Source organism: Sciurus carolinensis, chromosome 2, assembly GCF_902686445.1.
Source record: "Sciurus carolinensis chromosome 2, mSciCar1.2, whole genome shotgun sequence".
In the NCBI taxonomy this organism is placed as follows: Eukaryota; Metazoa; Chordata; class Mammalia; order Rodentia; family Sciuridae; genus Sciurus; species Sciurus carolinensis.
Window position 1 is genome coordinate 173,257,647 of NC_062214.1, and position 22,460 is coordinate 173,280,106.

Sequence of the window (22,460 nt, forward strand, 5' to 3'; positions counted from 1 at the left end):
TAAATAAATGGTAGCTCTTATATGTACTCTCCGGCCTCTGCAAGAGGGCAAGTCTACCAAATTGGTGGACATCACCTTTGATCTCGTATTAGCTTCTATAATGAAATCCTTGTTAACGGGTACTCTCTTCATCCCCGATTTCCTCTCTTCTATCAGACGTGCCAAGTCGTGAGAATATAAAGACAAAATAGATAATGGTCTCCGTCCTCGCAGGGTTGAATCCACTGGAGAGACGGGAGCAATCAGTACTATGCAATAAACAGCACTATAATGGGGCGTCTTCCCAAGGGGCAGCGGGCCCTGGACTTGGAGCGTCTGCGTCAGGACACCAGACGGTCACCCAGCTGCCGGGCCAGGAAGGAGGGCGGAGACTTCTCCGGCGCAGCTTCGGGTCGCCGCGAGCAAGCGTAGAGGCTTGCCGTTACCATAGCAGCAGAGTAGCCTTCCCTCCGCCTCTTCAGGCGCGACCGGTCACCCCAGCTCAGCGTCGGAGAGGTCTGGAAAAGCCACTTCCGGTCGCGGCGAGCAGAGGCACCGTGGAAAGTGAACAACCCGAGCCCCACGTCTCTGATTGGCCCAGGCAGATGAAAGGGGCGGACCTGTTGTGTCTCATACCGAAGTTTTCTTCTCGGAGCGGAAGTTGACCTCTCCCGCCCCGGAAGTGTAACCGTGCGTCTCTCAGGTGTGGATTGCCACTGTCTGCTGTTGCGATGCCGGGGGCCGCGGCGAAGGACTCGGAGTTGTCCGAGAGGATCGAGAGCTTTGTGGAGACCCTAAAGCGGGGCGGCGGGCAGCGCAGCTCCGAGGACATGGCTCGGGAGACCCTGGGGCTGCTGCGCCGGTTCATCACGGACCACCGCTGGAGCAACGCAGGTGAGGCGAGCCCACCTTGTTCGCGTCCGGGATCCCAAGGCTAAAAGTTGCCCAGGCCGCACTGTCAGCTGCTCTACCTCACACCCTCTCTCGGATTGTAGGGGAGCTGATGGAGTTGATCCGCAGAGAGGGCAGGAGGATGACAGCCGCGCAGCCCTCGGAGACTACCGTGGGCAACATGGTGCGGAGAGTGCTCAAGATCATCCGGGAGGAGTATGGCAGGTGGGGCTCACGGCCTGGGCTCTGGGTTGGACACTTTGGGGACACTTTTTGCATGTGCTCTCTGCGCACTTTGAGCCACTGTTGTTGCTGAGCAGCACTTGTTGCTTACTTGACCATACCTCCTCCCCATTTGGGTCTTCTTGTCCCCGTAGACTGCATGGACGCAGTGATGAGAGCGATCAGCAGGAGTCCTTGCACAAACTTTTGACATCCGGAGGCCTGAGCGAGGATTTCAGCGTCCATTATGCCCAACTTCAGTCCAACATAATTGAGGCGATTAATGAGCTGCTAGTGGAGTTGGGTAAGACGTCTGAACGCTGGGTGGACTGAACAGGTTGCAAACGATTAGAAACAAAAGCAAGCCCCTGGAAGTCGTTCATCAGCAGAGGTGGGAGGGATTACCTGTCCTCTGGTTCCCTAATTAGGAATGGGTGGAATACGCAGTAGGACTAAAGTAACCTTTTCTATTTTCTTTACAGACCAGTCGTTTATAGGCTGCAGATCCACTGTGGCAAAGACTCTTTTAGCACAGAGGTTTATTTTCATTTCAAAGAAAAAAACTTCCTAGAACCACACGTGATACACCCACCCTCACTAAACTTCCTCTTAATTTTTTTTTCTACATATATACCTTGTCTCTGTGACCCAAGAGACCTACAGATATTCATTACAATCAGAGTTCCTCATAGGACAAAAAAGCTAGGCCCCAAACTACTACTACTAAATTCCTTCCCCATTTTTCTTCTCTTGCTTCCCTCTCTCAGGTAGAGGTTGTTGTGGCCACATTTTGGAGGAGGAGTTCTTTTAGGAAGAAGCTCTGTTCACCTCACAGTCAGAACTTTAGGGTTCCCCCAGATTACTGTTTCTTGACTGAACTTAGTGTCTTCAGAAGTATTTGTAAGAAGCCGACATTGCGGCAGGAAGGAAGTTGATGAGTAGGAGTGCCGCTGGAAAAGAGGTGCAGGTTGAGAACTTAGGAGGTAGAAAATCCCAAAGGAGTGGAATTTTAGGAAATTGTGACATTTCATTTTAAGTCCATTAATCTTGTAGTACCAGGTTCTACCAAGTGGGCAGTTTATGAAGGGCAAACATCCCTTTCCATACTCTTGAAATGTCTGTGATGTAGCATGGTGGTTTCATATTTCCCTTGCAAAAAATGTTTTGCAGAAGGCACCACGGAGAACATCGCAGCCCAGGCTCTGGAGCACATTCATTCCAATGAGGTGATCATGACCATTGGCTTTTCCAGAACAGTAGAGGCCTTCCTCAAAGAAGCTGCCCGAAAGAGGAAATTCCATGTCATTGTAGCAGAGTGTGCTCCCTTCTGCCAGGTAGGGTGAATTGTGGAGTTGCTAAGAAAAAATGAAAAATGAGGGAATAAAGGAGGGAATGGGTGGAGGTAGAACCTTAACAGAATTTTCAGGTTGTTCATCTGGTGAACATTTTCAAGCTTTGGTTTAAGAAAGTTGGGTGAAACTATTGGTTCTAAGAAGAGATACATATTGGTTCTTTTAGGAATCACAAGAGGGTAATTTACCTTGGGAAGACTGGTGCTTGGTCTGATCTCACCCAATCCTTAAGTAAATAACAGGTTTCAAGAAGAGAAATATGTAAGGATGCAGGATGTTGTAAAAGAATGAGCCAGGAGTTATTGTGGCAGCTATGCTCAATTATGCAAGCAAGTTGTATTTCCAGTTTTGTGACTGCTCTAGTGCTACTGTAGAGTAATATGTTTATTAGCTTCCCCTGAGCTTTCCTGCAGCTCATAAGAGAATACCCATCATAGGCAGAAAAGTGGGTTATCTTTTGGAACTGGCTGCTGGATATGCCTATAGTACCGCATTCCCACGTCCAGGTACATCTGCGAGCTCTTTTTCACTGTTTCTTTCTCTCCCAGCATCAGCCTTTCCCTCCTATTGCAGGGCCATGAGATGGCTGTCAATTTGTCCAAAGCAGGTATTGAGACTACTGTCATGACTGATGCTGCCATTTTTGCTGTTATGTCAAGAGTCAACAAGGTGGGTGTCTTTGAAGTTACTCTGTAGAATTCATGAAGATTATATTTCTAAAGTACTGGGGTTTTTTTCTTCTTCTCTTATATCTATGGTAAAAGAAGAAAGATTCTAATTACCCTTCGAAAGTACATACTTAGGCACTTTAAATCTATTAGCTGAATTTCTTTCCCTCTTGTCTGTATCACTGTTCTTCACTTGGAGTAGCATCCAAATTTGGTTAAAGAATTGAAAAGAAAGATGCAGAACCTCTAGGAATGTCAACTGTTAGGGATTGGCCACAGGGTTCCTGTCTTAGGCTCAAAAGAACTTGGCAATAGTGGATGGTAAATAAAGAAGACTCCTGGCTTGTCAGGAGGTATGGCATATAGATTCCAAAAAAGACAGGACAGAGAGCAATAGGAATTGCAGTTTCTTGTCCAATGCTACATTCTTGTTTCCTTTGGAAAGTCAGAACTTTCTAGTACTGAGCCTAGGCTCACTTTCCTCCTGCTGATCTATTATTTCTCAGGGTGCCAAGATGGAGGCCTGAGCATTCAACCTTTGGTGGCCAATGGCCCTGTCCCCAGGATGGCTCACATTTTCTTCTTGTCCCAAAGGTGATCATTGGCACAAAGACCATCCTGGCTAATGGTGCCCTGAGAGCTGTAGCTGGAACCCACACCCTGGCACTGGCAGCAAAGCACCATTTCACCCCACTCATCGTCTGTGCACCCATGTTCAAGCTTTCCCCACAGGTATGTGTGTCTGTTTCTAGCTTGTAGCAACAGAAAGAAGGAAGCCAGAGTGTGGACTTGAACCTGACCTCCTCACTCTGAGTTTACTCAATGAATTAGACCCAGTAGAGGATAGAAAGAGCCACAGAAGTCTTGATCCAGAAAACACAATTGATAGTTATATCCTGCCAGCTTTAGAAGTCAAAATTATAATGTCAGTTCAATATGGACTAAGGAAAGGCCCTGTACATGCAAGTAACCCCCCCCCCCCCCGGCCCCATTGCCCAACCATTTCTGAAAATGCCTAACAGGTTGAAAGTAGGGTCATAGAACTGGTTTTATTTGTCATTGTCATAAAGGCCTGTCCTTTATGGCCTGAATATAAGCAGTTGCTAAGTAAAGAGCCATTTTGTCAGTGATAAAAGCTAATTGTATTGAAAACAACCTATTTATATGTCTCTGTATTTTTTAATTGAGGTGAAATTCACATAGCATACAATTAGCCATTTTACAATGTACAATTTAGTGGCATTTAGTACATTCACAGCATTGTGCAACTATCATTCTCTAGCTTTAAAACTTTTTGTCATCCCAGAAAAACACCCTGTACCCATTAAGTCAGTGCTCCCTACTCATCCCTCCCCATCTCCTACTAACCACTAGTCTGCTTTCTGTCTATGGATTTGACAATTTTGTATATTTTTATATCAAAGAAGTCATAGAATATGTGACATTTTGTTTATGACTTTTCATTTAGCAGAATGTTTTCAAGATTCATCCATGTTGTAACATATGTCAGAATTTCCTGAATCATTCCATTGGGTATACTACAGTTTATCCATTCATTTGTGGATGGGCAATTGGGTTGGTTCCTTTTGGCTTCTGTAAAGCAAGCTGCTTTAAGCATTTGTGTATAAGTTTTCTGTGTGGGGATATATTTTCGTTTCTCTTAGATACATATCTAGGAATGGAATTACTGGATCTCCTTTAGAATTTTTTTCTTTCCTAGTTCCCCAATGAAGAAGATTCATTTCACAAGTTTGTGGCTCCTGAAGAAGTCCTACCTTTCACAGAAGGTACTGGAGAGTGTGTGTGTGTGTGTTTGGTCTTTTTGTCATTGGGGTGGTTAATAGGATTGAGTGCTGTCATGTTGTGTATTTCATTATACTTCTTGTGATAACTTTGTATTTAGCACCTGAGGATGGGGACCTGAGCTAGTCCTTGTTAATTTGCTCTTAGACTAATATATATGTGTTAGCTGAGTTCTTGGGGCCATGGTAGGTTGGAGCACTCAGCATTAACTGGGTTTGGCTTTGCACATTATTTGAAATACAGGCAACGATTGAGTAGAAAACCTTGCCTGTTTTCAGTTGCTGCAGGGAGTCATTTTAGTGACATGACTGCCAAAGGAAGCAAGTTCTGGAATTTTCGTACCTGTAAAACTCACGTGTAGCCTGGATGCCCTTGTGTAGGGTTCTTTTTCTCTACTCAATGAACCTGCTACCTCCTAAGCAGTTAAGCTGGCCAAAAACACCTCCGAGCACAAAGCACAATATGTGGGTTCCTAATTCTTCTTGGAAGTTGAATAATTTCATCCCTTTATTTAAATACCCATTCTTTAAGAAATATATATTGAGCACTCACAGTCTCTAGGCATGTCAGATATAACAATAATAGGCCCTGTTCCCACAGAGCTTTTATTCTGTTGTGGACAATAGATAAGAAAACGTCAGAAGCTAGGATGTTTTAGGAATAAAACAAAAGTGATGTGTTAGAAAGAGGTTGAGGTACTAACAAGATTGGACAAGGGTCTTAAGATGACATTGCCACCAGTTATACTGAATGAATAGAGCCTGCCATGTGAAGATCAGGGCAAGAGTTTTCCAGTAGCCTGAGATGGGTACACACTTAGCCAGTCGGAAAAAGATGGCCATATGGCTGGAAAGTCCTGAACATGGAGGAGAGTGGTACAAGTCATAATGTGGTGGTGTGAGGCCAGATTTTGAAGGTTGCAATCTCGATTGAATTTTACTAAGGACTAGGCAAAGGCATTGGAGAGTTTTAGCAGGAAGAATTACGATCTGGAGTCCTCTCTTCCAGTTTGTACTGTGTCACAACTTCCCTTCCTTGATTTTCAGTATGCCTGCACTATTGAGCCTAGACTCCACATGCTACTTAATTCCTAGAAGCCTCAGCTTTGTCTTTAGTAGTTGTGATTGCCTTTCAGGGGACATTCTGGAGAAGGTCAGCGTTCACTGCCCTGTGTTTGACTACGTGCCCCCTGAGCTCATTACCCTCTTTATCTCCAACATTGGTGGGAATGCACCTTCCTATATCTACCGCCTGATGAGTGAGCTCTACCATCCTGATGACCACGTCCTATGACCACCAGTTGTTCTGAGCAGAAGCTGCTTAGACAGCGGAGAGGAGACTTGGTGCTGCTGCTACAACGCATCCTCCTAGCAGCGGGGGAGTGGACAGAGTAAACCTTAAAAAACTTGATCCTGTTTCCTGCCTTTTTAGTCATCCCAGAACAAGGCACGCATCCAGGATTGTATCTTGCCTTTTAGGTCTTAACAGAGCAGCAGGGCTTTACCTATTGATTTTGAAGCCTCTTGGTGACCTGGCTGCGTCTGTGTCAGGGACTTCAACTTTCTGGTTCAGTGGTGTGTTAAACATAACACTGACTACCTTGATGGGATGTAAATTTTTGCTCAGAAATGGCTCCCACACCTTTTCCTAGGCTGTGCCAATAAAAGCTACTAGAAGGCTCCTGAGTTTGTTTGTTGTCCTGAACTCCGATTGAACTGAAATAGCAGCAGCAGAACCATTTTCTTGTTTTCATAGAGGGCTGTAATTAGAGGGGAAAGTCTAGAACATAGAAGTACAAATGAAAGTATTTAGTTTTCATAATTCACTGGATATGGCCCCCAATAACTCCTCAGTAATCTAGTCAGTGGTTCCAAGATGGCTGATTACCAGAATCACTGGGGAGCTTAAAACAATACACCATTTTGCTCCCTCTTAGACCTACTGCATGTGATCTTTGGAGAACCCTGGGAGTTAGTTTAAACCTTCCCAGAAAAGGACCCTCTTAAATGTCCTGTTAATAAGACTATAGATTTGTACAACATTTTAAAAGGCAACCTACACTTCTAGAATTGTGTACAAGCACACAAAGGTAAGAATGTTCAGCGTCACATTTGTAATGTCATGGCTAAGTGTTCAGCAATAGAAGAAATGTTAAATATGGCATTTTGGCTGTGGGATATTATGTATATAAGCAATAGCAGTTTCAAAAGGGTGGCTGAGAGCAGTGACTGGGTTGAAAGCATTTTGGATGGTTCACCCAGCACTTAATTTTTAGTTACCAATATTTAAGAATCTGGAGATTGCCCATTTAAGAAATTCAGATTTCTTGCTTTTCTTGAAAACTTAGATTTTGCAACTCCTAACCCACATTCCTAAATGGTAGGAGTTGGCTGCAGTTCGTTAGGGTCTGCAGATTCCACTGGAAGGAAAACCCACTGAAAACTTCCTGTTGAATCCTTAGCTTGTATATGGTACTGGCCTATGCCCTGTGGGCAGGTGATTTGTCACCCTTTAAAGATGGGATAGATTTATAAGGAAGTTAGTTTTAATATTCTGATAGTTAAAAACAAGCTGGAGTGAGGGGGAACCAAGCTGTAGAACAAAATGCATAATGTGACCTTTATTCCATTAAAACAAATAATTTTATGATTTATAATTTAACTTAAAAAAAATCTCCAGATGATCTGCCCTATTTAGGAACTAGTCATCCTGAAATTGAACCTCCCTAGGATGCTTGTCACAAAGTCTAGCTTTCTACCTCATGTGGCAGTATTTGGGTGGAGGGAGGGAGCCTAGGAATCTGCTCCTGAGAGATTCGGACAGGTGGTTTGATGATCACATTTAGGTCAACACTGGTCAGAAGCAGGTTATGAGGGAAAGGCCTCTGCTCTGGTAGAAATGCTTTGCCTTGGGTTTCATCTTCCTGACAGGGAAAAACAAGACCAAGGCTGTGTGACTCAGAAGAACTTGACTCACTCAGGCCTCAGTCTGTCAATTATTCTTTCAAGCATCTAAGACCCTATGCTTTCTCAGTGAAGTGGCTCATGGCTACCAATTATGAGCAATTGTCTCCTCTGAAGGCACCAATTCTAACAGCAATTCACTTGGGTACAGTTGTGTGGTTGGGGGAAGAGCAGCAGTGAATTTAAATCTGTTCCTGGCTCCAAAAATGCTTTATGATACTTATCCTTTGTGCATCGTAGTCTTGGTGTCTAAAATTAGCACCAACATCCTTCCCAGGCATGACTGAGATAGATGAAGGTTAGAAGCCGCCTCATCAGGCCAAGTCTTCAGTGCCTAGAACGCAAGTACAGGAATGCGTATTCTTCAGGATCTTTATGCCCTAAGTTAAGTAAACTCCACAAAACCTTGCTTCTTTATTTCCCCTTCTCCCTTTTCCATTTGAAGAGGGGCAAATATTGGAAAGAGAAAAACTGAACAGGGCAAAACAGGAGTCCCACATCCCTCCTCAACCCTGCAGAAGCCAGAATAAAAATCCTTGGAGAGAATGAACAGAAATAGGATTCCATGGATGCAAAGTCTTCCTGAACATGCTAAATAAACCAAGTTAGATAACTAAATGAAGTTTGTAAAGACGCTCTTTCCCACGGTTTCTATCTTCCAAGTTGGGCGGAGGGCAGGAAAGGCACAATTCTTGGAACTTGAATAAGGAACAGAAATTCCTAATTTAGCCTCAGAAGAAAAATCTTTGAAAAATACTCTACCAAGAAAAACTTAAGTGTAAAGTGATACCTCAAAGAAAGAAATGCTGGTACCCATAGGACTGTACATTTCAGAGATGTGCTTCAAAACTATGTCTCACAGCAATCTGTTGACAATCTTTGGGCTAATGAAGGCCAGTGGTTGCATGGGTCTGCACACAGTGTGGCTCTGCAACACTACATATATAGAACTCAGTACATCAGAACTGGTTGCTCATATATAGTATAAGACCATGATGTAATTATTGTAAAGATCACATACCTGGTCTAAAAAACTCTGTAGATGTGCACCTCCCTGACAAAAAATGAATATGGTGTTTGGAAATGTTTTATATCTGACCTACTTCTCTTTATTTCTTTTTTGTGGTACCGGGGATTTGAATACAGAAGTCTCCTACGTGCTAGGCAAGTTCTCTATCACTGAGCTACACCCCAGCCCTTAAATTATTCTTTCATTTGCCAAACTGCTATTCCAGGGTATCGTGCAATGGCTAAGCAATTCAGTAGAGTCTGAGCTTTCAGTCCCTGCAGATCATTCGCATAATGGAAGGCAGCCTTTGAACCTCACTGCATTTGAAATGGTGACACTTGATGTTGCTATTAAATACCCTGCTAAAGAGAAGGATCGTTTCAGTGGTGCCCGGACCCCTGCCACCCTGAGAGCACATGTTACATTTAGAATTAAGACCTGCCTACAGAAGAAGCTTTAAGAAGCTTAGTGGTGAAAACACAGAAACTTGATTTTTAACATATATATATGTGTATATATATATATATATATATATATATATATATATACACATATATATCAATCTTATTATATATTATATTATATTATTTTAATTTTATTTTATATATTCATATATATTATTATATATATTTATAATATATATTATATATTTATATATATTATTATATATATTATTCTGCATTAAAAGAAAGGTAATGCAATGTTGACTAACAATAAACTTTGAACAACAGAGCTAACTCCAGATTGCTTTTTGGGGGGTAGGAGATGGGGATGCAGTATGGGCATCACTGGCCATTCCTTATTTTTGTAGTAAATAGCAAGCTGCAAGGCCTAGGTCAGGGGCAAGGCTGACCCAAACTCCATTCTTCAGACTGCTGCCCAAGTCACACTAGCTCACTAGCTCAATTTGTTCACTGGCAAGACACTTAGGTCCCACAGCTATGATAGGTCACCTGAATTTTTGGAGGGGTCTTTGGATGAGACCGAGTACGCTGTAACAAATGGGTATGGGATCAAGATGACTCATGGGCATATAACTCTTCTTTATATGCCCCATGACTTCAGAGGCAACACTTTGAAGGAACTTACTACATATTTGCTAAATGATGAAGCAATGAATAAAAAGAGGGGTATAAAAAGGGTAAGGTGCAGATTGTGTGAATTGGATTATCTCAGACTTCCTTCTTTTCCTCTCTCCTGGCTCCACCTCTGCTGTCTGACTATTGATGAGCAAATCAGCCAAGAAAGGGTGAAAATAGGCATGAAATGCCGTGGCAAACATGCCAGTCACTTCTCTGGGTAAGCCTGCCGTTGCTAAGTGTTTTGATGAGATGGGTGCTGCTGCAGGGGGAAAACAAGCAGTGAGAATCTGGTTCTTTGTGCCAGAAGCGGCTTTTCCTCTATTTAGTGAGCTGAGCATGGCCATGACTGGAAGATTTACTGCGCTGCTCCTCCCGGCTCTCCAGGAGCTGCTGGGCCGCAGCTGCTCTCCCTTGGTCTGGCTTCCTTAGCCGACATACATCTCTAGAACCTGACCTTGGGCTCCTTCCTGCTTTGCCTTGGCTTTGTCATGGGAAGCCCACTTGCTAGAACCTCTCCACTTTGCTGCTCCTTGACCCGAGCTCAGTTCTGTCTTTGCATGAGCCTCTCCCATTCTCCTCATTCTTGCCAGCACTCTACACTTTGCTTTTGGCAGCTCCTGCTGCCAGCTACCTCTTACCTCTTCTCATCTTAATAACAGTTAGCTGTGACTCGATGACCTTTGAACCTGTAGGAAGCATTCATCTTTCTCCTTCATTCCTTCTCTTTCTCCCTCACTAAAGCTAAGATTCTTGAAGGCAGAGACAGCCATATACACCTTTATTTCTCAATAAATTTTGATGTTACCAAAAAGGGAACTCTCAAGAATGGCCATATTTCACATCTCTCAAGTTTTCCTCTGAAGTTACTTTACTAACCAGAATCTAATAAAGTTGAACCACTAAGTTTACAAATGAATGAATTCTTAGTAAATTTAAAATGTATTACATGGATACATCATGGGGTAATGATGGGAAGGAGTTTGCAATCTGAAGTCACACAGGCCTGGGTCTGCACTCATTCTTATTTAGCAATGTCCTTAGCAACTAGGCAACATCTTTGAGCCTCAGACTTCAGTTGTGAAGATGGGAGACTAGCTTCCTAGAGGATTGTGGTAAGGATCAGAAATAAGTGTATGCAGGGCTGGGGTGTAGTTCAGTAGCAGCACACACAGTGTGCCTGGGGCCCTGGTTCAATGCCCAGTACCACATACCCAAAAAAAGAAAATAAAAAAGTAGTGTATGCAAAGCACTAAGTATGCAAGTCTCAGTAAATTCCAACTATGGTTCTTATTGTTATTGGGGTCAGAAAACTAGGATGCCTCTTTTGGCTTTTTATCATTTACTAGCTGTGTGATCTTAGACAAATCACTTAAGATTTTTCAGTTTCCCCCTTTGTAAAATGAAAAGAATAATACCACCTATCTCAAAGGTTATCAAGAAATTCAAATGAGATAAATTATATGAAAAGTTATTTTGCAAACCTTAAGGAGTGTTAATAATTACTATCATGTATTAGAAAATTAAATGCATCTCTGTTCATATGGCACTTGAATTAAAAACAAAATAGAACAAAATAAAATCTAACAGGCAATAAGTTAAGATCTTAATAAGAGGTAACAATTTTTGAATTCCACAAATTGGTCTGACCTAAAAAGATTTTTCAAATTTTTGGGACAGGTGGTCTTCACCCAACTCTGGCGAGCAAGGTTGAGGCCCAAGGCCACAGCTCCCCACTGGACCTGGAGGCAGGGCCCCTTACAGCTTTGCAACTTCCCTGAAACACCCTCCTTTCTAAGATCAGAGTTCCAAGTGTATGAAACCCCCACTTATACAGTACAACGAAGGCCATTTGTAGACAGTGGTGCACATTCATCAGGGTTTCAATTATGTAACTATAAGGATCCCCTCAAAAATGAATGAAAACTTCCCTTGCATCTATCCCGAGGCCCAAGTAATGAAGGCAATACTTTCATTACCAAGATTCACTCCAGGGTTGTTGGCAAACAAACTTTCTTCCATGAGCACACATTTGTTTCCTGTATTAAAAAATGAGGAAAATTATTTCATTGATATAAAGACCAATTTGAGCCGACTGGTCAGAAAAAGTCTTGTTGCAACATCTTACAGATGCAATAAACTCTACCAGCTGATTTTTTTGCTTTTTCATTAGTTGAGTCCCATTAACCACAATCAAGTCATCTGAAAAGGTGGAGGAAATACAGATTAAGAGTGCAATAACAAGTATTTGTAGTAAGATTAATCCTAGTCCCAAGTGAAATCATAAGGCCATTTGATAGGCATAAAAATAAAACCAAGACACAATTTAAAAGGGACCAAAAGAGCCCTTGTTTCCTGGGGAGAAAGTGTGGACTATATCTTGTTAGGTTGAAAGAATAAATGTTGCATTTGTTATGACATTTGCTTTCATGTAAAGAAACACTTTATAAAGCACAAAAAATCATATTTTAAAAAACAAGCTCATAGCATTTTTACCATCTTATGGGTACAGAATCTGAACATTAGTCTGTGACTTTTCAAAATGTAATAACAAAAAACTAACAAAAGACCAGGAACAGAACTTGAAATTTTTCTCTGTTCTATCTTTGTCCGTTTCTCTTTATTAATAGTTTTTAACCCATAAAATAATTTTATTAAAATCCCCACTTGTTTTTTCTCCTATCTCTTTTGCCATACAGGGCCTCACACATGCTAGGCAAGCACCTTTCCACTGAGCCCCAGCCCCAGCCCTTAACTACAGTTCTGATGGACAACTTCAGGAAGGGATTCACTGAGAGTAGAGAAACTGTGTAAATTTGTTATTTAGAATAGGGAAGTGAAGACTGAAGGAAAGGAGGGACTAATGGAGAAACCAGGGGGTAGTGGAGAAAGGCTGAATAGGTCTAGCTGTAGGGGTTTAGTATCAGCTCAATTTCATAAGTACGTATTTGGAGGTAGGAAATAAATTACACAAAAAGAAAAACCATGCCCCTCAAACACAAGCTAACCCACCAGTCAAACAATTAATCATTAAATTTCATCACTTAAAAGTAAGCTATAAATAGTAGACAGTATATGGCAACCACCTGGGTCTATGGGTGCACATAAATGAATAGTCTTTAGGCGTGATTCCATCTGACTCTTCAGCCAGAGGGACCACCTGCACCAGAGGACTGACATGAGGGCCCTCTCCAGGCACCAAGGGGACTCAGCCAAGGCTGCACTGCTAGCTGCTGCTCATGCTCTCTGCTCAGAGGCAGTTAGCGTCCTTCAAGCCCTTGGGTTCCTCATGGATCCAAAAGTCCACTCTCAAGGGGGCTCACGAGAAGGCACGGACTGCAGGCTCTGCCTTGCATCATGGCCTCCTTCTTTTCCAAAGAGACGCCATGCCTCGGCCATTTTCCGAAGTTTAGCAAGATTAGGTTTAACCTATGGAAAGAATAATAACAATTAGCAATATGAAAAGCCAGGCAGCATAAAAGAATTTGAAAATTACAGTTGTTCAAATCTGTTTAGGTTTCTAGTTTCTGGACTCAGAAAAGATTATAGAGTTCTATAGGATTATTGAGACTGCAAACTTTAAATCTAGATTCTTATCTCTTCACCAATGGGGAAAAACTTTTTTCATATTTTTTCTTTGTTATGTGAAACAAAGAGCTCTTAATGGAGTAAAATCAACTGGCTGAGTCAGGAAACTAGAAAAGCCTTTTCAGTCCTTAGCAGGAAAAATAAGCAAAAGAAAAGATTTTGGAAAAGAGTAACATGGACATTACTACTATTTGCTCATGATCTGTTTTCATTTAAGACTATAATAAGGATAGAGCTGGGCGCCCTGGCGCACACCTGTAATCCCAGCTACTCGAAGGACTGAGGCAGGAGGATCGCAAGTTTGAGGACAGCCTGGGCAACTTAGTAAGAGTGTCCAAAGTAAAAATAATAAAAAAAGGGATGGGAATATAGCTCAGTGCCCCTGAATTTAATCCCTAGTGCTGGGGAAGGAGATTATAATAGGGATAGAAAATGTTCTTAATTTACACCACTCCGTGCCTTGATTGCATTTTGCACATCATTGTCCGCGACTGCTGGGTAGCAAGAGCCACAGCAGTGCAGAGATCTCCTAAAGCCTGGTTTCCTGCCTGACGAGGATCCTCAGCCACAACTCAAGACATCATTGGATGTAGCTAGCTATAGTCACAGGTCACATTTCTAGTACATACTAACAAGAAACTGGATGTTGAGGCTATATTCTACCAATAGTGAACTTTCTGTGTTTCTATCAACCTTTTCTACCTCCAGGAAGAACTTCTGCACCTTATCAAACCCAGAGCCATTTCAAGATACAAAAATCTGTATAGAAGTTAAGCTTAAAAATACAAAGCCATCATGTAGATAATCTGACAGTTTAGTCTATGTTCCGTTTTGAATTAGCTGGAAGACGAAATGAGCAAGGCTTTCAATGAAAGCTCCAATGCTTGTTTTTCCCAACTCTCACATTTTGGAAAGGATTAAGACAGATTGCACTTAGAAAGCAGGATTTGGAAAATAAAGACAAACTGCTCCTTCCTGCTCCTCCTAGTCATTAGTGTACCTGTTTCTCCTGCTCCAAGTGGTCTAGGTCAGCTAGTGGCAGCATAGAAGGTCTCCCATGAGCACACTGGAATGGCAGCTGGCACCACGACAGAGCTTCAATAAGGCGATAGCTCTCCTCTAGGCTCAGGCTGTCATTAAACTTGATGGCCCCTAAACAAAAGAGAAACCAGGTTACAGTGTACGTGGTGGGAAACCAATGTTGACCCTGGGTCAGGCCAAATATCTGGAAAAAGTAGCATTTCTTAGACTTCTTCTTTTTTTTTTCTTTTTTATTGTGGCTTTAAATTCAGCTTGAAATTGGAATTTATAGTCATGGATGAAACTTTAAGGCTTCAGGATTGACCTCTGTCTGTCAGCTTTTCCTTAGGGAGTGTTTACAGGAGGCATTTCTTACCTTGTTAGGATCTTGCTTTTGGGGTTTTTCTAAGACAGTATTTTTGCCTCTTATGAGTTTGTGAAATTGAAGTTAGCTTTTGTCCAAGGATTGTCCAAAAGCAATCTCTGATTGTTTTCTTTCAATGTCAATTTTATTTGCTTCTTTTTTCTAATTTCCATAATAATCTTCCTAATTTTATAAACCCTTGTATTATTAGAACTTACCTTTTATCTCTACATTAATTCACTGTGAAAAAATATCTATTAAGTATATGCTTTGCATTAGGAACCTTTCTGGGCAGTGAGACAAACATTAAACAAATAATTACACAATAATTTAAATACTATAAAATAGAGAATATGAGTATATAACAGGAAGACCAAACCTAGTTTAGGAAGTCAAGGAAGGCTGAGACCTTGGACTAAGATAGACAACTGACAGAAGAAGGGGCAGGAGAGATTCCAAGCAGAGGAAAGACAAGTGCAAAGGCCCTGAGACTGACAGAAGTTTAGCACACAGGGAGAATAGAACCAAAAAACATGTAAAGATCAAGAGAGAGCCCAGTCATGTGAGACATTGAGGAGGCAGGCAGGGGTCAAATTATGAAGACCCTTAGAGTAAAGAATAAAAATTTTATACTAAGAGCAATGGGTAGTCATTGCTATATTTCAGTTAGAAGAATGACATACTCAGAGGGATGCTTCCAAAAGATTCTAGCATTAAGAGAATAGCTTGAAGGGAGAGCCAGAATGGATGTGGAGAACTAAGAGCATTGAATAGTGGTGCATGCCTGTAATCCTGGCGACAAGGAAGGGTGAGGCAGGAGGATCCCAAATTCAAGGCCAGCCTGGGCAACTTAGTGAGACCCTGTCTCAAAAAGGGCTGGGGAAGTAGCTCAGTGGTAGAGCACCCCTGGGTTCAGTCCCCTGTATAGCCCACCCCAAATAGGGGCTAGAATGAGGGAAAGAGGGGGTGAAAGTGAAGTCAGATCAAATGAGACAGATTTAGGATACATTTTGAAGGTATTGATGATGAAATTTAATGATGGAGTAGCTATAAGGAATAAGGGTAAGATAACGGGGCAAAGGACTTGAGGATATTTGCAGGAGACAGATTAATGATGGCTCACAGGAGGTGAGAGAGAGAGAGAGGGATAAAAGGGTGAAGGGAGGAGGTCAGTGGATTGGAGACTTCACTGTGGTCTAATGATAGTCATGGGAGAGTCCGTAGCTGTGTGATCCCTAAAGTAAGTTCCTCCAATACCATTCCACATTTCGTCATCTTTGACTAAAGAACCCTCAGTGCCTTTCATACCTTCTGTATCAAGTCTAAAGAGTTTGCTGTGACCCAGGCTTCTGCTCTCTTACGGTCCAATTTCTTGGTGCTCTGCAAAGGCTGCTTCCTTTCCCTGTGGTGAACTCCCCCTTCCAGGCCTGCATCCATCACCCTCTGCTCATTCAAAACTCAACTCCAACTGTACCTCTATCGGCCACTCCTCCAGTGCATGAGCAAATATGTAACAACGAATCCCACTATTGCGCACAATTATAATGCATCAATTTTAAAAAAATTAAAAAGATGTCACTCCTCCACTTACATAAGTCAGTGTTGGCACCATGCTTTGTAAAATGTTTTAGGCTTTGTTTTTGTGTACTTAGTTTTTTTTTTCTTAATTTAAATTATGCTTTTTGGGAGGGAGCAGAAATGTGCCTCTGCTTCTTTCTCAGTCACTGCACTGAGGCCAGTGCTCAGCTGGCTGTTGAGGCTCTTACCATGGCAGGCTTGGGAGGCCAACACCTTCTGGACAGTCAGTGGCAAAGTCCCCTGGATGCTTCCTGTGGCCTGCAGCAGCTATGTTATTAACAGAAGGAAATGAGACAATGAAGCCTTTTATGTGTGGCAGTCTGTGTGAAACCTCAAGAGAAAAGCTTACCTCCACTTGTTCTTGAACAAATTCCTACAAATCAAAAAAGGAAACCAGGCATTAGTCTACTGTTATGTTGTATTACCCCTCCAATAGTTTACAGACTATCCCAATTTTCTCCTTTAAGATATGCCTCTGCAAGGAGAAAGTCCCAGCAATACAGCACTTAGGTACAGATTTGTTTTGTTGTAAGACTGTCTGCTTGTATGTATAGTTGTAACTAAAACAAGTTTAATATTACATGCAAGATGAGAATAAATACACAAAAATCATCAACATCAACTGTGCACTGTCACTTGTTTAGATATAACAAGCAGAAGTAAATTTACTTCCCACAGTCTATTTTTGGGACAATTCCCTTCATGTCAAAAAGCTTATTTTCTGAGGCATTTTGTAAAGAAGTTTCTCCTCCCTTGGATATCTCTGCCCCTGGGGTAACCTTTTCAATAGTTAAGTCCCTGTAGATAACTACAAAAGAAGCTTAAAGAAATTTAAACCCAGCACTATTTAATGCTACCAACTTGTTTAACTTCTCGATGGGGGGAAAAAAAACTGTTGTGAGATACAGCACATTTAATGATTTCTTTATAAGGAAACATGAGATTTCTTTACTCATGGAAATGGCAATGTAAAAATCGTCTTCCTAAGATTACAAAAGCACGATTTTCTTTCTAAATCAGACTCAGAATATTCTCTTTGCTCTTTCCTATATATTCTAGTTGACCAAATTTATAAATGAGCATTGTTACCAAGAGCCAGGTGGTAGATACTATATTTCATGTACACATAACATGCCACATATTTTCCCAAACAAATCTAAACAGAAATGACACCCAATTCACTAACAAAGCTGGTGTGGATGGAAATCGAACCTAACTTCTTTACTGTTCTCTTTTATGCTTCTATATCAGGCTGTAAAACATCAGTTTGTAAGTCTGATGAGGGGAAGAAGGGTCTAATTCTCAGCTTATTTCCTATTTCAATGGTTCAAGTAAACAGCATAATTTAAATAATGTTTAAAAGGCTCATTTAGCAGACTGGAATGTAGAACATTATAGAAGGATGTATTAAATGATCTTTCAGGTCAGATATGGTAGTGCACTCCTGTAATCCCAGTGGCTCAGGAGGCTGAGGCAGGAGCATTATAAGTTCAAAGCCAGCCTCAGCAAAAGTGAGGCGCTAAGCAACTCAGTGAGACCGTGTCTCTAAATAAAATACAAACCGGGGCTGGGCATGTGGCTCAGTGGTTGAGTGCCCCTGAGTTCAATCCCTGGTACCCACCGCCAAAAAAAAAAAAGAAAACTCTTTCATCTGCTAGGATTCAAAGAGTTACCACCTCAAAACACCAAACTGTTTTGGCTTCTTCCAGAATCAACAAAATCTCTCTTGATCAGTCTGATCAGGTTTCAGAAAATCGTGATTATCTGAAACTGTAAGCTTTGTTTCATATAGAAGAAAAAGTCCTTAATGGTAGTCTTTGAAGTCACTCTAGGAAAAGTTTTTAATTATAATTTTCCAGTTAAATTTTTAGGGATTGAATTACAATAAAAGATTCTAACAGATCCTATCTTTTGGATGTAAGACAACTTGGAAACCAGCACTGTGCAGAGAAGAGGTCTGCTGAGAGCAAAGCAAAGGTTGCAGGATCAAAAGGCAGCTGTGGGAAGGGTAGAGTCCAGGTAGTACAAAAACTGCCTCTTGCTCTTAGCCGTCCTCTCATTCATAGCCTACACCATGCTCATGTCTCTTCCATCTTAAACAAAAGTCCTTCCTCAGCCTCTGTCCTGCCCCCACACTTCTCGACACTCCCTAACAGTTAGCTGTCACTCCATCTCTCTTTATCTGTCTAGCCAAAGTGGATGGAAGAGTAGTCTACCTGCCTCATTCCTCTCCCTTTGCTCACTCCTGACCCCCATTCTGTCATTTGCCCAACTTCATCCCCAGAAAGGGATTCTACAAGATGACTACTGTCCTCACAACAGCCAAATCCAATTTCTCAGGCTTTGCTTTATGGCCACTGATAATCAATCCCTTCTTGCTTAAAATTTTCCTTGATTTTGGTGACATTACTTTTCCCAGATTTCTGCCTTCCTTAGACATTTTCAACCATCCTTATAGTTTCCTCTTTTCAGCAATCACTTTCCAGACCTTTGCTAAAACATATACACTGTAATGCTGGTATTCCTTTTGCTCTCTCCCTTACATGATCTTCCTGTTCTCCCTGGACAATCACTTTCTTTCTCTAGATCCTTCTCTAGTCTCTGGTATTGCCAAAATGTACAATCTATTAACTTTCAGATATCTATCTACAGCCCAGATTTCTCTCCCAAGTGCTAGCTCTGTAGGTCAGCCCATCCGCTGGGTGTCCCCACCTGAAGGCACAGTCACTGTGTCAACACCAAAATCATGATCCAACACCACAGATGTGCTTCCCTCCTCTATTCCTGTGTCTTTCAATGACACCTCCATCCTCTGTCCTTAGGCTAGAACCCTCGGAATCACTCTAATGTATGTTTTCTCCTTCATCACCAGGTCTTACTGATTTTACCTACCAAATTAGTTCTCTCAAATATGTCGATCCTTTCCATTGGCTGACTTGGTCAAATCCTCATCCTCTCCTATTTGACCAAGTGCAATAGCCCTCAACTGCTCAGATCTGCTTAGATCTGCCTCAGATCTTCTCCAGATCAACCTATCCCAGAACTTAGTCACTAAATCTATCTTCTAATTTTTATTTTAGAGATTAGTAAAGTAACTCAGATTACTAGACAAATTGTGAACTGATTTGCCTGTGCTCCAAACAGAAGTGCTAGAGAAAAAGGAATAGAAAATTTTAAGGGAAAAAAAAAAAAAAAAATAACAAGCAAATTAGAAAAACAACCAAATAAAACTTCTGGAAAAAAAATATAGTAGTTGAGGGCTGGGGTTGTGGCTCAGTGGTAGAGCACTTGCCTGGCATGTATGAGACACTGGGTTTGATAAATAAAATAACGGTCCATTAACAACTAAAAAAATATTAAAAAAATAGTAGTTGAAATAAAAGATTCAGTTTATAAGTTAATTATATAATTAAAAAGTAAATGAAGACAGACTTTAGTTCACTGGAATATATACAAGGAACTTTCCCAGAATGTTCTAGAAAAAGATAAAGCAATGGGAAAAATGAAAGAGTCTGAAACATGGAGAGTAGACAGGTAAGGTTCAGCAAATGTTTTACAGGACTCGCAGGAGAGAGAGAGAGAGAGAGAGAGAGAGCGAGCGAGCGCAGAGTAGCAATTCTGGAAGTAACAATGACTATATACCTTCCAAACTGAAGAAGCAGATGAATCTCAAGAAAGAAATGAAAATAAATCCATACTAAGATACATCATAAAGAAACTGCAGAACACCAAAGACAAATAAAAAAAATCTAAAAAGCAACCACAGGGAAAATCAGATTACCCACAGAGTAGTGATCATTAGCTGACTGAACTTCAGTAGCAAAAATAGAAAGTCAAAAGTAGTGGAGTATTTCCAAAATACTAGGGGATAAGTGGTGATGTGGAAGACTGTTTTCAACTAGACAATCATGCAAGTATGAAGGCAAAATAAACTTATTTTCAAAGACAGCCTATCATTCATGGGTTCTTTTTTACTTTTATTTTTTTTTTTAAATTTTAGTTGTAGCTGGACACAATACCTTTATTTTACTTACTTTTATGTGGTGCTGAGGATCGAACCCAGTGCCTCACACATGCTAGGCAAGTGCTCTACCACTGAGCCACAACCCTAGCCCTCATTCAATCCATGAATAATTTTTAAAAGATTTATTTTGGTAAAAAGAAGGAACAAGTAGGATGTAGGAAGCAACAGCAAAGACTCTAATAAATATTTTGGTTAATCTAAACATTGTAGAAATAATGATCACTGAAGTCTTAAAAACAAGGTGGAGTTAAAATTGAACAAAAATATGGAAGATGAGAGGGGAATGATGGAAGATAAAGGGCTGAAATGTTTTTGTACAGTTTAGGAAGAGGATAGAGAAATAAATTATCTTTAAACTTTGCTAAGTGTGCATGTGAAAATTCAAGACTAGTTTCCGATATGAATGGTGTATATAACTTCTAAACCAGTAGAGAAAAAAGAGAAAGCTATAATGGAAAACAGGATGGCTGAGAAAGCAACAAAAACAAAATAAGTTATACTTGTTGCAAAAAATGAAATAACAAAGTAAGTAGTAATGGTCCTTCCCAACACCTCCTCAGTCACATCTAGGCTGTAGCTTTCCAAATCTCTGCTGAAGCATATAAGTAGAGTAATCATATTTAAAATGCAATCTCAAATGTATCCCTTCTTCTCCAGCAGTACCAGAAAGGGTCTCACACATGCTAAGCAAATACTATACCACTGAGCTACATTCTTAGCCCTTTTTATTTTGAGGCAGGGTTTTGATAAATTGCTCAAGCTGGCCTTGAATTTGTGATTCTCCTGCCTTGGCCTCACAAGCAGCAGGCATTACAGATGTGTGCCACTGTGCCTGGTTCAAATGTATCTAACTCTACTGCTTAAAATTCTTCATTGGCTGACTAGAGGATGAAATACGAACTACTCAGTATAAAAAGCTAAATTCCTTTATGATTTTGTCTTGGTAACCTATCAAGCCTCATCTAGTTCCAACACTATCCCATATATATCTTAATTGGAGCTGTATCTGTTAAAAGTTCCCCCCACGTAGATCTGTTTTGAATCTCTGACATTGGTTCCTGTCTAGAATACCCTTCTCCCCTGTATCTGGAAGGTTCTATAAAACCTTTCTTAGGAGAAAGACCTTTTGCTGGGTGCAGTGGCACTTGCCTGTAATTCTAGCAACTTTGGAGGATGAAGCAGGAGGATCACAAGTTTGAGGTCTGCCTCAGCAATTCAGTGAGGCCCTAAGCAATTTAATGAGACCCTGTCTCAAATAAAAAAACAAAAAAGGGCTGGAGATGTGGCTCAATGGTTAAGCACCTCTGGGTTCAATCCCCAGTACAAAAAAAGAAAAGAAAGAAAACAGTTTTTTAGTGGCAGTTTTCTTGACCTTCCTCTCCCTGTGCATAATAATCATTCTGTACTTCCATAACACTTTTTGAACAAACCTCTACTGGCCAAATTTCTTTTGTACTATAATTATCTAAATCTCCTTTGTCCTCACCTTGAGCTAGGTCACCTTTGAATTTCTAGCACCTCAAAAACTGTTGGTAAATTATGTAAATGCATGTTTAATAAGGAAAAATATAGAGATTCTCCACAAAATTTGAGGTTTTCACTCAGCAGTCTCCTCAATGTCAGAAGCTATGTCTCACCTCCACAATACTCTTGGTCACGGTAGATCTTCCTCTTCGAAGTTCATTGGCTTCTCTTTCCACAAAACAGAGTGGTACTTTTCCCACAAGGACCAGAGAATTACTAGTGTCTGGAAAGATAAATTCAAGGCCCAGATCTTCTAGATTTTTGTGGTAATACCTAAAGAAAAGAGCCTCAAATGTAAATGTATTGCTAGTACTTAACTTGCATTTCAATACTAGTTCCAAGTCCTGATAGTTCTCAAAAACTGCTACAATCTTTAAAAGCTGTACTGTTTTTTCC

General features: G+C 41.1%; 2 protein-coding genes across 8 annotated transcripts in view; one reads left to right on the forward strand and one right to left on the reverse strand.

Annotated features, from left to right (window-relative positions):
* Positions 1-651: 651 nt before the first annotated feature.
* Positions 652-22,460, forward strand: part of Eif2b2 (eukaryotic translation initiation factor 2B subunit beta) — a 31,038-nt gene continuing 9,229 nt past the window's right edge. The window contains exons 1-8 of one of the 2 annotated variants that reach the window (XM_047538505.1): positions 652-873; positions 975-1,095; positions 1,248-1,396; positions 2,263-2,426; positions 3,018-3,113; positions 3,707-3,844; positions 4,833-4,899; positions 6,051-6,625. In XM_047538505.1, the coding sequence (XP_047394461.1) occupies positions 711-873; positions 975-1,095; positions 1,248-1,396; positions 2,263-2,426; positions 3,018-3,113; positions 3,707-3,844; positions 4,833-4,899; positions 6,051-6,208 (1,056 nt within the window). In that variant the 5' untranslated portion in view covers positions 652-710 and the 3' untranslated portion in view covers positions 6,209-6,625. Of the gene's footprint in view, positions 874-974; positions 1,096-1,247; positions 1,397-2,262; positions 2,427-3,017; positions 3,114-3,706; positions 3,845-4,832; positions 4,900-6,050; positions 6,626-22,460 lie in introns of those variants that run through there. The other variant, XM_047538506.1, reaches the window with a different exon arrangement.
* Mlh3 (mutL homolog 3) overlaps positions 10,815-22,460 on the reverse strand; it is a 32,478-nt gene continuing 20,832 nt past the window's right edge. For 2 of the 6 annotated variants that reach the window (XM_047538498.1, XM_047538499.1), the window contains exons 9-13: positions 22,178-22,337; positions 16,866-16,889; positions 16,705-16,783; positions 14,555-14,706; positions 10,815-13,395 (exon numbers count right to left, since the gene is read on the reverse strand). In XM_047538498.1, coding sequence (XP_047394454.1) covers positions 13,276-13,395; positions 14,555-14,706; positions 16,705-16,783; positions 16,866-16,889; positions 22,178-22,337 — 535 coding nt within the window. In that variant the 3' untranslated portion in view covers positions 10,815-13,275. Of the gene's footprint in view, positions 13,396-14,554; positions 14,707-16,704; positions 16,784-16,865; positions 16,890-22,177; positions 22,338-22,460 lie in introns of those variants that run through there. The other 4 variants (XM_047538500.1, XM_047538504.1, XM_047538503.1 and 1 more) reach the window with 3 other exon arrangements.